This window comes from Peromyscus californicus, unplaced genomic scaffold (assembly GCF_007827085.1).
Source record: "Peromyscus californicus insignis strain IS unplaced genomic scaffold, ASM782708v3 Scaffold_8__1_contigs__length_139910024, whole genome shotgun sequence".
Classification (NCBI taxonomy): domain Eukaryota; kingdom Metazoa; phylum Chordata; class Mammalia; order Rodentia; family Cricetidae; genus Peromyscus; species Peromyscus californicus.
In genome coordinates, this window is record NW_026294606.1 from 51,829,236 (window position 1) to 51,844,142 (window position 14,907).

The 14,907-nt window shown below is 43.3% G+C and overlaps 1 protein-coding gene across 6 annotated transcripts in view; it reads right to left on the reverse strand.

The window, feature by feature from the left end:
* Nucleotides 1-7,992: 7,992 nt before the first annotated feature.
* Nucleotides 7,993-14,907, reverse strand: part of Dip2c (disco interacting protein 2 homolog C) — a 438,929-nt gene continuing 432,014 nt past the window's right edge. For all 6 annotated transcript variants that reach the window (XM_052729332.1, XM_052729331.1, XM_052729329.1 and 3 more), the window contains 2 exons: nt 14,772-14,895; nt 7,993-11,463 (listed from right to left, as the gene is read on the reverse strand). In XM_052729332.1, coding sequence (XP_052585292.1) covers nt 11,211-11,463; nt 14,772-14,895 — 377 coding nt within the window. In that variant the 3' untranslated portion in view covers nt 7,993-11,210. The remainder of the gene's footprint in view (nt 11,464-14,771; nt 14,896-14,907) is intronic.

Genomic DNA, 14,907 nt, shown 5'->3' on the forward strand with positions numbered 1-14,907 from the left:
CAACAGCAACACTGTGGCTCCTCAAAGTGTTAATTTGGTGGCTCTCATCCCCATCCTTACCAGTATAGAAAAGACTGAAACCAAGGACAAAAAAGACACGGAATGAATGCAAAAGCCATCAAAAATACACCTCCCACTGAGAGACCAGGTCACACCCACCAGGACTGCTGTTCAGTCATTATCCTCATCTGCAGTGTCACCTAGACTCTGGGGTTACAGGAAACCTCAGGTACTGTTGACTTCTACATGTCCCATGTCTTCCTATACACAGCAATGATCTCTTCTGGTTGCTGTGAGAAAATTCCTGACAAAACAACTTTAGGAAGGAAAGGTCTATTTTGGCTCACCAGTCAAGGTTCCAGTCCCTCATGACATACGAGGCACAGCAGCAGAAGTCAGGGGTGTCTGGCCATGTTCTGCAGCTGGAAGGCAGAGAGGGATGAATGTTGATGCTAAGCTCTTTCCCCTGTTTATTCAGTCAAAGACCAATGCCTGCCAGATGGTTCCACCCACATTCAAAGTGGATCATTCCTTCTCTATAAATACTCTCTAAAACAATGAACTCAGTCCATTTGACAATGACAATTAACAATTACATATGCACACCTAGAATGAAAATCTAATAAAAATTGTTAGACTCCTCTAGCAATATACTGTGCTGAATGCATGTGAATGTGGTGTGCTCAACCCCACTATGATCAGAGAATTTGCAATGCCTGCCTGAGGAGATGGAGAGAGAGGGAGAGATACTGTGAGACAACATGATGCCAGGTGACTGCAGGTAATTAAAAGATGGGAATCAAAACCACACGTAGAGGATAACTGGTAGACAAGATAGATGCTCAGCAGTACTATCAAGGATGTAAAAAAGCTAGAATCCTTATGCACTGCTGGCAAGAATGTAAAATGAGGACTTGGAAGATGGCTCAGTTGGCAAAGTGCTTCCTGTGAAAGTATGAGGACCTGAATTTGATTGCAGCAAGCCACAAGAATATAGAGATTTAGCTGTATATAACAAGCTATTATCTTGACTGATCAAGGTGTCCTTCAAGAGGAAGCCATTTATCAAGGAATATTTGGTGTTATTTAGCTTATTAATATGTCAGCTGTCTTCTGCTATGAAATTCTTATGTGCCCATATACTACTAGGCCATATTGGCAAACAGTTAAGCTTCTCAGACCTACTGCTGATCCACTAGGTAACTAACACCCCTGCAGGGCCTAGGAGACAAGCGGGCTGTAGATGCATAGCTTTGTTTCTTGTGCAAATGAAGCTCAGACCATCCCTTGCCTTCAGGCCTAGTAACATGGAAGAGCTATTGACTCAGGACAAGAGGGCTTTTTGCATAACCAGGTGCAGTAAGGACTGGAGCCAAATTCTAGAGGCAGGCAGAGCTGTGTGGCCAGAGAGAATAGAACAAGGAGAATTTCTGTAGATGGTAGGCAGAACCACGTGGCTGGAGAGAAGACAGAGTTCCTCAGAGCCAGGGTAAGGAGCAAGGAAGGAAAGATGGAGAACGAAGGAACAGAGGACAAAGATGAGATCGAAAGCATAGGAAATTACTAAAACTATGAGGACAGGTATAAAAGGGACAGAAAGGAACTGAGTGTCAGGATGGAACTGAAGCTGTGTAGATAAAAGTTTGTTATAGAGAAATAAACAGATATAAAAGCATGGTGTACATAGATTCTTTTCCCTCAGATAACCCCATGCTGGATGGAGCGCCTTCCCCAGGACTCTGGGAGGAATCTTCCCAGGACAGGCCCCTGGGAAAATTCCATTATTTGATCTCTAGAACCCATGCAGAAAAGGCCAGGCATGGGGTTGTGTGCTTGTAATTTCAGTGCTGGGGAGGTGGAGACAGGTGGATCCTGAGATCTTTCATGGAGCCTTGACTACTTCCAGCCATAGAGAGACCCTATTTTTTTTTAAAAAGATAGATTATCTATCTATCTATCTATCTATCTATCTATCTATCTATCTATCTATCTATCTATCTATCTATCTATCTATAATCCTGCTCATGTGGGGGGCAAGAGGGAGAGAGAGAGAGAGGGAAACGTGGACAGTATCTGAGGTATGATACCCAAGATTGTCCTTAGGCCATATGCACATGCATGGAAATGCGCACAAGCACACACACACACACACACACACACACACACACGTAAAAGCAGGCAGTCAGCTCAGGAAAGTCTGGAGTTACTTGGATGTACCATACAATATGACCACACGGTCCAGCCATTTTACTTTTGGGTATGTATGTTCTGAATTTCCACATGTGGGGGATCCCCAGCTACCCGGGTCAGAGTACCCCAGGTGTGCAGGGAACCATGCTGGCATGCTGGGCAGATGCATCAGCAGGCTGGTGGGCACCCCAAGCCATGTGGGCATGGTGGTGGACAGTCATTCACAACTCAAACGCTGCATCTGCATGGAAATGGCTTATAATAGAGAGGTGGCAAGATAGGAAAGAGGGAGAGAAGAGAAAAAGGAAGGGGGGTTGAGGGTGCACACCTCATGGGAGGAAAAGCAGGAGAGAGAGAGGAAGGGGAGGGGTTCTTCCTTAAGATGAGGCTTTTACATCAGGATGCAGGGAGGCTCCAGGTGCAGGTCAGAATATTTTAACAACATATACCTCACAGAAAGAAAAGCATGGCTGCCACAAACTGTGCACACATGTCCATGGCAATGTCACTCCTCAGAGTCACAGAGTGTGTCTCAGATGCCCATGGAAATACAATGAACACACTCTGCAACAGCCCAAAGCAGAATGACAGATGTATTTATCACTTATCAGTCTTATGTCTGGAAACCTATTGAGCATATGTGCTTATCACAGAGGAAATGAACAATGTGATTAACAAAAGTAAGATGTTTAAAATCTCAGGCTGCCTAAAAAGACTTTGTGCCACCAATAGGGACTATGAAGCATCCAGACAATATCGTATCATTTTATTGTTTGTTTGCTGTGGTACCAGAGCACCAGCCCAGGGTCTCATGTGTGCTAGGCAAGTGATCTACCAAGATAATCCATAAAGAACCCAAGGTGTAAAACGGAGTACATACTGTTGGATTAAGGGAAGGGTAGTAAGGATCTAGTTCCATAATCGGTTTGTATTCACAAACACTGGAAAGATACACCAGAGGTAATATAAATGGCTAACCAAAACACCAAGTTCTCGGTGACTGCTTCAGAGTTGCCACATTTGAATCAAGTGACTCAATTCTTATGAAAATTTTATTCTTTATACAAAATGAAATCATTTCCCTTTCCCCAACAGCCCACATGTACACATCGAGCTGTTGACCATACCAAGTAATGGAGATATATTTGTTTCCCTCTTAAGTGTCATTTCTACCCTAAAGGTTTCTCTCTACGTGTCCATACTGCTAATGATTCCTTTGCCCCAGTTAACCTTCAGTCTTAGCAAGACTTAGTGGCCTTGGTGTTTGTGAGCCCTCCCATGCTACACAGAGGAGACCGTAATGAGGAAACACTGCCAAGCCCCTGCAACCACCCCCACCACCCTGAGACAAGACCAACCACTTGACCGCAGGGGACACTAAACTCTGAATTGATTGGCTGGTCTTTGATCTGCCAGCTGAAGACAACTTGGAATATGGGGTAACAATCACTGTCCTCTTAGATCACTGGCTCTCTGATACAGCTGGCTGAGGATCCCATTGGGGTTTATCAGGCAGCATAAGGCCATGTGCTCTTCAAACCCCACCCTCACCTCTAGTGAGGCACTTTAAACGGTAAGAATTCCCTGTGTAAGAATTCCTATATATGCTCCTTATATAGACTGCCAAGGAGTCACTGAAACCCAGGAGAGAGGCTGAGTCTTTGTGTCCTTTAAAGCAGCTGGAAGGACAGCTGGGAAAACTAGAGAGGCTGTCTCCAGAGTGGCCCTCAGTCATATCTAAGGAGGTCTTTCTGTAGAAACCCATCCCTAAGTCATCCTTTACAAAACTACACAAAGCTGCCTGATGCTAATGCCCAAATGTTTGATGCAAACTTCAGAAAGGTCAGACGGAAGGTTTAATTATCCACATTCCAGAGGATCACAGGATTCTTTCAAGCTGCTTCTCAACAGCATCCTTACTTCACTTTAAACACAGATGGAGTGAGAAATGAAGTAAGTCTGTTTGCCTCTGCTGGTGGACTATTGAGCAGAAATTAAGACAGAGCAGTTCTGAACTGTGGTGTGGGGAAAGAGAATTTGGGGGTATCTACTGTCACCAGGAAACTCGAGGCCTGGCTTATTATCCTCTCTATGTATCACAGCCCTGCATTTCTAAATGAAGAAACTAGGGCTATCAGATGCAAGAGGGGACCTGGTGCTGCACTACCAATCAGGACCTGCTCTACCATTCAGGTCCCCACCAACCCCCCAGGACCACCTTTCACGCATCTTTACCCATAAGCTTAGCCAGGCCCCACACCATACACAGGGGCCTTCAGGTATTCCATGCATTAACCTGAAGAAACAAAAATGCCACGTCCGTGAGACTAGGGACATGGCTTGATTGGTCAGGTCACATGCTTTCTAGGAAAGTTTAATATACTACATTAGATCCACAGCACCCACATAGAAAGCCAGGTACTTGTAATCCGAGCACTGGGCAGGCAGAGACAGGAAGATCCCCAAAAGACAGATACTCTGATTCAAAAAATAAGGTGAACGATTGAGTAAGACCACTTATGTCAACCTCTGCCCCCACACATATGAATAAACACATCCACACAGATGTTACATCCTTTTTGTTCATCCCAGTGCTCAATGGGTGTATTCTATCAGGAGCACAGTTTGCACAGCTTCCTCATCTCCTTGAACATACTAAAACTCTTCAGCGTTAGGGGACTATGAAGAACAGCATTTTCTGAGTTTTTCCAGATAGCGTACTGAAAAGGGGCCAGGTGTGGACAAGTTCCCTCAGCAGGCACAGATGGTAACTCAAAGTACATTCACTGGACCTAGAGCTAAGAACTTTATTTTTTAACAGTCTCATGTAGCACAGGCTAGTCTTGACATTACTATGTAGCCAAGGATGACCTTGAACTTCTGCTCCTCCTGCTTCTATCTCTTGAGTAGAGTCTGGATTACAGGTGTGCACCAATATGCCTGGTTTAGAAGCATCTGTATCCTGAGCACTGGGGCAGGAGAACACTGGGTCCACTGAAGTCAGACTGGCTACAGGGAAGGAGTGATGGAGCACAGGAGGGGAGGCTTTGCACAGAAATATTGGTCTGGTCACGTGAGAAGTGCTTTTGTTCCCAGGTTCCTTGGAGTCCTGTGGACATTTAAGTCATGATTCTAGTTTACCAATCAGGAATGTCAAATTTTCCCTTGGGCTTGACCATAGCTGTCTTTACTTCTATTCTCTACCTCTTGTCACTAAAATTGGGATATAATTTCTTCACATCAGCAGCAGGTAAGAGGTTAAGAGAGTGAGCCAGCCCGGGCGGTGGTGGTGCACACCTTTAATCCCAGATTTTGGGAGGCAGAGGCAGGTGGGTCTTTGTGAGTTTGAGGTCAGCCTGATTTACAGAGCTAGTTCCAGGACAGTCAGGGCTACACAGAGAAACTCAGTCTTGGAAAAAAACTAAAGACATTGAGCCATCATTTTGATACATTTGATTAGATGAATTCAGAGAATCTTGTATATGGTGGGGAAAGAGGAGAGATCTTCCCCAGAAAGTAATGTTTCCCTGCTGTATAAATGGACACACTGTGGAAGGACAGAGACTGGAAACAGGAAGAACTGAGACTTCCCTCATTACTCATAGCCTGGTCTTGGGTCTAGGGATGCTACATCTATACCCTCAGCAACAATCAGTGTATGTGAGGTGTGTTGTTTAAGTATGTGTTGAGTGAACACCCAAATGAGACAGAACTTGAATTAAACATTTGCATTCCTTCTTCCTTTCAGTTCACACAACTTTACCATTCCACGGGTCATTTGATGACTCCCCTTGGGAGATACCTAAACGGGTACACTTCTCTTACACAGAGTGGGACGTGAAGTTGAAAGAACATGTCTCCTCCCACTCCAGGTATGTAACTAGGCTTCCTGGGGTATCTTATCTGCTTGCCTCTCCATTCTTAGACTGCCTCTAGGATAAACCCTGGCAAAACAGGTACCACCTCAGCAAGTTCACACAAGGCATTCACCATCCGGTTTCTGAGGCAGCAAGAGGAGCCTGACCCCTTTATATTTCTACTTCTTCTACTTGGAAAGTCAGATCTCAGTGAAAATGACCTAGCCACTGTCTGGCAGAGGTCAGATACAAGGTCATTTAGTCCTATTTCAAGGGAAGGAGCCAAGATTGAGTATACTGTAGGGAACAGAGTCAAGATATGACACAAGGTGACCTGGCCTTGCCCATCATGGAAAGACATAATTGCAATAAAATGACAGCCCACACAAATACTTGAGCCAGATGACCAAACCAGGAGAAAAGTATTGGTTCTATGTTCCCTCCGTTTTTTTTTTTTTTTTTGTTCATATAATCAACCCGAAAGATCAAAAACCAGTGTAAGGCAACCAGAGTAGACCTACCTTTGCTCCAAGGAAATGAGAATGCTGACATCTCTAGACTTTCTGATGCTACAAAGAAAACCCAAGGACCTTGGAAAAGGTCATTTAGGATTCCATTAAGACATTCTAGCACAAAATAGAAAACAATGTTTAGTATATGGGAAGGATCAGGAATCAAGAGGCCTACATACAGATGAAGCAAGCTACAGTAAACATTACAGTCCATGTGGTAGCTAAGGAATGCTTCTTTCACCCCAGAACTTCTTCCATAGAACTTCACCCCACTATTTCCATGTTAGTAGACAGACCATTGGATCTCAACATACTGAGATGTCATAGTCTGAGATTCCTAGGACGGAATAATTCGCCAGTAACCAAAGTGCTACAGAACATGTCTCAGGACTGCAGCCTTGTCCTAGAGGACAGAGTGTACAGGACACTACACTAAAACATGCTATATATACATGCATATATACATATATATAAGTACATATGTTGGATCTGAAGTGGCCTCCATCAGTACAGTTCTTGTGGTTACCTGGTCTCTATTTGACTAGTTGTTATCAGGGTTGCCATTTTGAGAAACCTGGGTCTGTAGACACACCCCTTTCTTCCAAGATTCTTTCACCTTGATGCTGCCAGGCAGGTCTTATACCTTTTGCACACTCAAAGCAGCATGAACATTTGTCATGCCTGATACAACCTGGGCAGAGGCAAGTAGAACTCAACACAAAGGCTTTAGGTTAACCTTGTGCTCTGCGCAGATGCACCTATGTTCTGATACTGTGAATAAGCTCTGAGTGGAAGCCAGACGTCCAACTAAGCTGTCTTTCTTCAGGACATATCCATCTTGATTTGTGATCCTGGGTCTCTCCTTGGCCTCGAACTCAAAGATTAGGCTGGTCAGTAAGCCGCAAGTATCCAGGTTCCCTAGTGCTAGGCTTAGGAGCACATGTCACCATGCCCTTCTTTAACATTATTGTGTTTTATATATATATATATATATATATATATATAGGGAGGGTGTACCATGGTGTCCCTGTGGAAGCTAGAGAACAACTTTGTGGAGCCGGCTCTTTCCTTCCATTTGTATATGAGTTCCAGGATCAAACTCAGGTTGCCAGGCTGTGTGGCAACTGCTTAACCAGCTAAGCAATTTCCCTAGCCTCATGCTGATCCTTTTTATAACCATCAGGCTAAAGAGCAGGTAACTAGTCGAGGCTTTCCCAAGACAAAACTGTTAAGACTCCAAGGATCTTGAGCAAAAGATAGAACCTTTTGTTATTAAACAAGCAAAGACAGTTTGAATTAGAGGACAGGCAACCAGTGACCTGTCCAGACATGCCAAGTTCCCCTTTGACACAGTAAATAGAAAGGTTCACACACAAGACATGCTTACTGTCTGTCCCAAAGAGTTACCAATAATCTGTACACTTGCAGCAAAATGTGAACAAATATATTCAGATATATTTAAAAGAATAAAAAAAAACATTTCACAAAACATTTGTTGCCATAGAAACTGCTGTTAACTAGAAATGCCTACATCAAGATTTATACATCATCCAGAGCAGGGTCATCTGTACTAAGTTATGCAACAAGTCATGTAAACAGAGTCAGATACATTTCCCAGCAGGAGTCACCTCCTTCCTCACATGGAAGTGGTCTGTCCCAGAAATTTTTTCCAGGGTACCAATTAAGAAACTGCTATGTTCAGAGCAACAAAAATAAAAGCTTTTATTTGTTCATTTGAATATAAAACAGGCGTTATCACAGATGTACAAAGCGTACTGGTGGTTGAACATACAAGAAGGTTGCTGTCCTTTGCACATAAAAATTTTGTTTGAAACTGTGATTGGTTGAGTATACGAGTTCTCTCTAACCAGTCACCACACTCTGAAATAACGCTGCTAACATTCAACTGATAAAGGGACCGTCCCCTTGGGTAAAGTGTCAAGCAGGGTTAAATATATATAATAAACAAGCACCATGAGGAATCTGCTCCTGTTTGATTAGGTCTGTGTCTCAGTGTTCTTTGTGTACCCTCTTTTTGTGCAAGTTGATTACATGGTTTTGGCTGACTCCAAAAGCACATGGTCACAAGACAAACATTTTTTTTTTTAAAAACATTCTCATGAATGATTTATCTACAGTACGATTTCTAATACATAACGATCCTCCTTTATTGCTGAAACTGGTGGTACTTAAGCATCTCCTTTCCTTTTTCTTGCACAATGAAGCTTCCAACCCAGTCCACCAACTCTTTCCAACCTAAAGTCTAATGTCCCAGATGACAGGATGCAGAAGAGACCTGCTGTGAACGGCCTGTGCAACTGTACTGCAGCCTTCGCCCTCCTCGGGTGTGAAGCTGATATGGTGAAAAGTTAAGAGTATGTTTTGAGTGACATCTAAATTTGCTCTGCTTCCTCACATCAGCCAGATGGAAGATTTCCTGCACACTGCAATGATGTTTACCTATCAATATCCTATCTGAAATGTCAAACCAAGTTCCCTTTAAGAGAGGGAGAGAAAGAGAGAGTGCATGCATGTGTGTGTATGTGTGTGTATGTGTGTGTGTGTGTGTGTGTGTGTGTGTGTGTGTGTGTGTGTGTGTGTATACATGTATCAAGAAAACGTTTCTTTGTATGTGGTAGGGATTTTTTCCCCCTTGGGAAGCTACAGACTGTTAGGAATGTGCATTTGAAACATGTATAAACACATAGCAATGAGCAAACAATATTTGAAAAATCAAATGATTCATGGAGATGGAAGAATGCTTTACATATGCAAATTAAAAAATGCGCCACTTAAATTAAAAACAAAATAAACAGCCTTACATCTCAGAAGTGAAACAAACTCTCTTTTAGCAAAGGGCTGACTGTTGACTGCATATAACTTAGGCAGATAAAGACCTCACCCATAATGCAATCAAGAGCCTCATTTCTGCCCAGCAGCAACTTTAGTCAGGGTTATCTAGTACTGGGAACCACTGCAGGAGAATACTGTGGCAATTATAAAAGAGACCCCCTGCATTGCTGATACATCCTCCTTGGTTGGATGCAGACAGGCCAGATAAACTGACAGATAGAGTGGCCGAGTTGTAGACACACATAACCAGGGATTGGTGTACCAACAGTTAGTACAAGGATGAAGCTGACAGAATACCTTGCTTCAACCAGAGCTCTGTTTTGAGTTCCTGGAATAGTGGCTACTCAGGACCAACCTAGGAAGCTCCCAGGACTAGAGGATTAGAGTTGGCTGGGTCTACAGTCTCAAGACATCACACATAGCTTTTCCCTCAAAGCTGTTCAGGACATTTATCTGCTCACAGTGGCCAATGGAAGGGATAAATGAGTGACACCTGGTACAAATGACCACAAGGTATCATTCTTTTCTCACTAATCAAAAAAAAAATTTTTTTAAAGTGACACACACACATAAAATGCCAAAATAAAATAAAATTGACATTATGCAACAGATTCTTGCAGCTGAGAAAACAGTGCCATTTGCCAACCTGGAGCCCCTCAATGTCATTGGCACATGCTGGCACGAAAGCATTCACTGTCGTCCTCACAGCAAAGGAAAAAATAGTGCATGTTTGCATTAAATCCCTTTACTATCTTAGAGACGGCGGTGACTCCACTTGCTGGTCTCTGGTCTAAGACAGGGTTACTGGCAACCTGTGATTGCTCGGAAACAGCCAAGTATGTGTGAATACAGTGGAGGGCGCACCATGCAAGTGACAAGTTCTGCATTTAAACTTTAAAATCTCCTTTGTTCATTAGTGAATTTATATTTCATATATATATATTTGTTGTGATACTATCCACGCAAGATAATACAACACTTTTTTATATTAGCAAACATTACAAGACTTTAATATTCTTGAATGTTTTTTCTCTTTTATACTTCTAAAGAGATCAAAATAAATTAAACATTTTGTACATAATTACATATCGAGGAAGTTAACTTATTTTTATCTTTTTAGTTTAGTACAAAGATATCTGCAAGATAGTTGCCGAAATACCTTATTTATAATCGCTTCTTGTTCTATGTTAACTTCAAAGGCCATAAACTGGCCTCTGTTTCTTCAGCATGTCTCTGACAAAGAAAGCTGCTAAAATCTAATTGGAAGGTGCTACCTGGAAGGTTCTCGTACCTCAGTAAACTCTCCTAGAAGGGTGAGATCTAGTGATGGCTTAAATTAGTAACAGATCCATGTCATTAAGATTCCATGACACATTAAAACAGAGAAAACAATTCTTTGTCACACTACATAAATTGTTTAAAAGAACCCATTTGGAGGGTAGAATATTCTTTTTAATCGCTATTTTGGCTTAACAAAATACCACATTTACGAAGAGAGCACTTCATATCCAATAATTAAAAAAAAAAAAAAAAAAGAAAGAAAGAAAGAAAAGAAAGTTCTTAAAATGAGCTTTTCTAGCAAACTGAAGGCAGTGATCCAAAGTCCTTCTGAGCAAAATCCAGCATAAATTCCCATTTCATCTCCCTGCCAGGTGACTGCTCCTAGAAGTCCTCCCCCAACCCCAACACACAAGGCTCCTCCTTCGAGTGTGGCCGAGTGTCTGCATGTCTCTGTGGACACTGAGAAAAAAAAATGGTCACATCCGTAGAAAAGTCTGTGGAAGCCAAAGTGACGGGACTACATGTTATAGGCCACGTAGATGGGATCCAGCTGGTCTGCCAAGAACCCGTCTCGCAGGTGCATCCTCTGTTTCTCTCCCCGGGAGTTGATGGGGATGACACCGATGTCCACCACGACCACCACTCCTACAATCAGGTAATGCTCTTCCAGGACCACATTGGTTACCAAGGGAACCAAGTCCAAGGCTTCCTGCTCTGACCCATCAAGTTCAACCACAACCACTAACAGGTTTGTCCAGGTAAAGACAGCACTAGAAGACAAGAAGAAAACCACCATCATTGGGGGAGTCTTTTACATAATGCTAACACTTTTCTGTTCAGATCTGCCTGAATGATCACGTGTGAATTCATCTCCTCAGACTGGCACATCCCTCTGAGCTGTGTCAGGCATATAGTCTTTCTGGACACAACATACCTTTTTGAATTTTCTCCTGTCCTTCTCTCATGGTGGCTCCTATGTGTTATATGGTGTTTTCTGGATTCTGCTTCTCTGGCACAGGGCCACTTCTGCCTCCTTAAGGGAGTCTGGATTCCAGTTCTGTTGTTTTACAGCTGCCTGAGATGTGATTCCCCCACAACTTTCATCAGCCTCCCAGCTCTACTGTTGCAGGGGTTTGAGCAGCAGCAGCAGGAAGCACCCTTACCCCAGTGCTCACACTTTCCAGTCCTTGGGCTCAAAATAAAACCTAGTCAATGTGTGTGAGCAAGATGATCCCAGCAGAGGGTATAGATGCTTTACCCTCTGGGATGTTTTTGCTTGTTCTGGGGTAGCACTACCATTGCCAGGCTAGAGATGTGCCTGAGCTGACCCCAGAGGACAAGGCAAATGTAGGGCAGAGGCATTGGGCCTATTTCCAGCCAAATAGATGCTAAGGTGACCTATCTGATCACCCATATACATGTGAGTATGATTAGTAGTTCTGTCTCAGAGTACTGAGTTGGAGATGACAGTAATGCAGAAGCAACTAATTCATACAGTGGGTATTTTTTTGGTGGGGGGTCTCCTGAGTATTTAGTCTACTTAATTACTGGAAGCATGAACCCAGTGCTTTACCATTTGAAACTCCATTACCCTTGTGACATTGGCTTTTAGGACCAGTATGCACAAGCTCTGGCACAGGTCTGCTTGACTGTAGGAACCAGAATGCTGAAGGATGGAAGGAACTTTATGGACAAACAAGAAGGTTCCTGGTAGGGAGGAGGGCACAGGAAGAAGGGCACCAGATTTACAGCCAATCACATCGGCTCTCCCCTACCTGTCTAACAATCTCTATCCTATCTTGAGATGGAATGAACTTAGAGGACCTATTTTTCCTACAAGCATGAGACTAAGTCTACTAGAAAATAGTGAAAATTTTATTCAGTATCATCAATGCACATGTATTATGCTAAAAGGGAGAACTGTGGAGAGCATTACACAGGGTGTTGCCTTGGGACGCCTGTACCTCCTTAGAGAACAGTTTTGAAAACAATTTCCAAGATGTGCTGACATTTCATACATTTCATTCCCTTAATCTGAGTTCCTGTGACATTGAAATATTGGGTTGCATGACCTCTATAATACATTGTTGTGTCTGTGATATCAGTGATCACATACATCTCCCAGACACTCTGGGTCATATGGTATTATAGCATCTGAAATATAGGCCACTGTCCTGAAGTACTAGGCACAGCTCAGCCATCCAGAGTGGGATGGGGATTAAGACCTTCCAGCTATCACAGCTTTCTCAGGGGCTGTGTCAACACAGCAAGTCCCCTGATGAGAAATGAATTTGGTTGGCTTGAATTTGGCAACATGGAGCTGGTTTTGTCTTTGACATGGGGTTTCTCAAGTGACAGGCAACCTAGAGGACATGATGGGGTGTTGAGAAGACACACAGAGAAGAGTGTAAGAGGACCAGCAGAAGTAGGGGAGGAAGTCTGTGACTAAACAGTTCCCAAAGTCCTGAGTCCATCAGAATCAAATCCCTTGATTCATCAGTTTCCTTCTGGGGCTTCTATAAGAATAGGGGAATTGGAGACCCTGACTGATCACCTCAGGATCAGACTCAGTTCAGGAGCCACATGGTAGATAATCACAGTGATGCTTAAGATAAAAGTCCAGAGGGAGGCCCTTCAGCATACATCTTGAGGGAGATGATAAAGGCAATTAAACTGAGGCTGCACCTGAGATTTATAGCCACATAGGGACAGAATGAAGTCAGCCCCAGGCCTATGTCTTGAGTATCAAGAGTTTGTACTGCTTTTGCATTCTGTCATCTATCCACAGTTAAGGAGGACACTGGCAACTGGAGGCCTTGTTCTTTGTTTGTTTTTGTGGTGCTGACATCGAATCCAGGGATTTGGGCATGCCAGGCAAGCATGCTAACACAAACCGTGGAGGCCTATGTTGGTAAGGATCTACAGCAATGTGACCACAGAACAATTCATGCATATATAAATAGGATCTCAGGTTCTTTGCCAAGACCTCCACAATCAGATTCAGGACTGCGGCAAAGCACCTGCCTAGCATGTAGGAGACACTGGGTCAAAGCCCAGCATCACAAAAAACAAGTAAATAAATATACCTGTACTATTTATATTCAATAAATGGCAATTAAATCTGAGCCTGTTTTTGGAATTCCATTAGAAGAAGGAACAGTCTCAGAACCGAGGTTTGGAGACTACTCAGAGCATTCTTGCACCTGTTTTCTTTACTGGTTATACCTCAAGACTGAGATTGGTCACATCAGGCTCTCTGCCAGGAGGGGGTATAGTGCCTTAGTGAATAAACACCTTGCCTGTCATCAAGGGAGTGAATAAACCTACACTGAAAAGCATGGAGTTACTTTTCATTCCTAAACACACCAGGAAAGTGCCAAGCAAGTCTGTGACTGCCATTAGTAGAGACTGATGAATTGCTCTAGCCTCCTTGCTTCTCCCAAACACAGGGAGCAGAAGTGAACTCATGGCTGGAGGTCCTTCTGTTTGTCAATGGCACTTTACAAATGCATTGAATGGGCTTGGGCAGTAGACAGATGCATGCCTCTGGGAAGGATAAGAACTCATATTCCCACCCTTGGGTCACTGTGTGCAGGGCCACTGTATGCAGGACTTGTGACTTGGGCTTTGGTTTAACTGAAGCAGTTCTTACCTGGTATACAAGTCTAGTGAGGTCGGGCCAAAACAATGCCTCTTCTAATGTCCTTCCCGCGCCCCCACAGAAGTACAACATTTCTTATTAATCAGTCTCAGTTGAAGGCCTGTCTTGTTTATTTTGTTGTTGTTTTAATTTGTGAAAACATGATATAGGAGCAAAACAAATGTCACATCTACATAATTGCAGACAATAACAACTTGGGTTCCTGGAAATACTGTTTAAGCTAAAACTCTTCAGTCATCTGGGATGTCCTAACAGAGTAGGTTCTTTCTTGTATTGTCCTTAGCCTTGAGAAAGGCTTACCTTGAAGAGACACCCCATCCTTTCCAGTACTTTGTCTTGGGGAAATTCTTCCATATTCCTGTGAACAATAACTAGGCTCCTGACTTCAGAACAGACAATGACCTCCCATCCTCTTACCATTCTGTGACACTTTTGTGGGCTCTGATGACTGAAGTCTCGATGTCTATTGGGTGGTACCTCATGCCCCGCAGCTCCATGGCTTCATCCAGTGCCCCCACCACGTAGAGGGCATCATGACGCTCTGTTGGAAAAG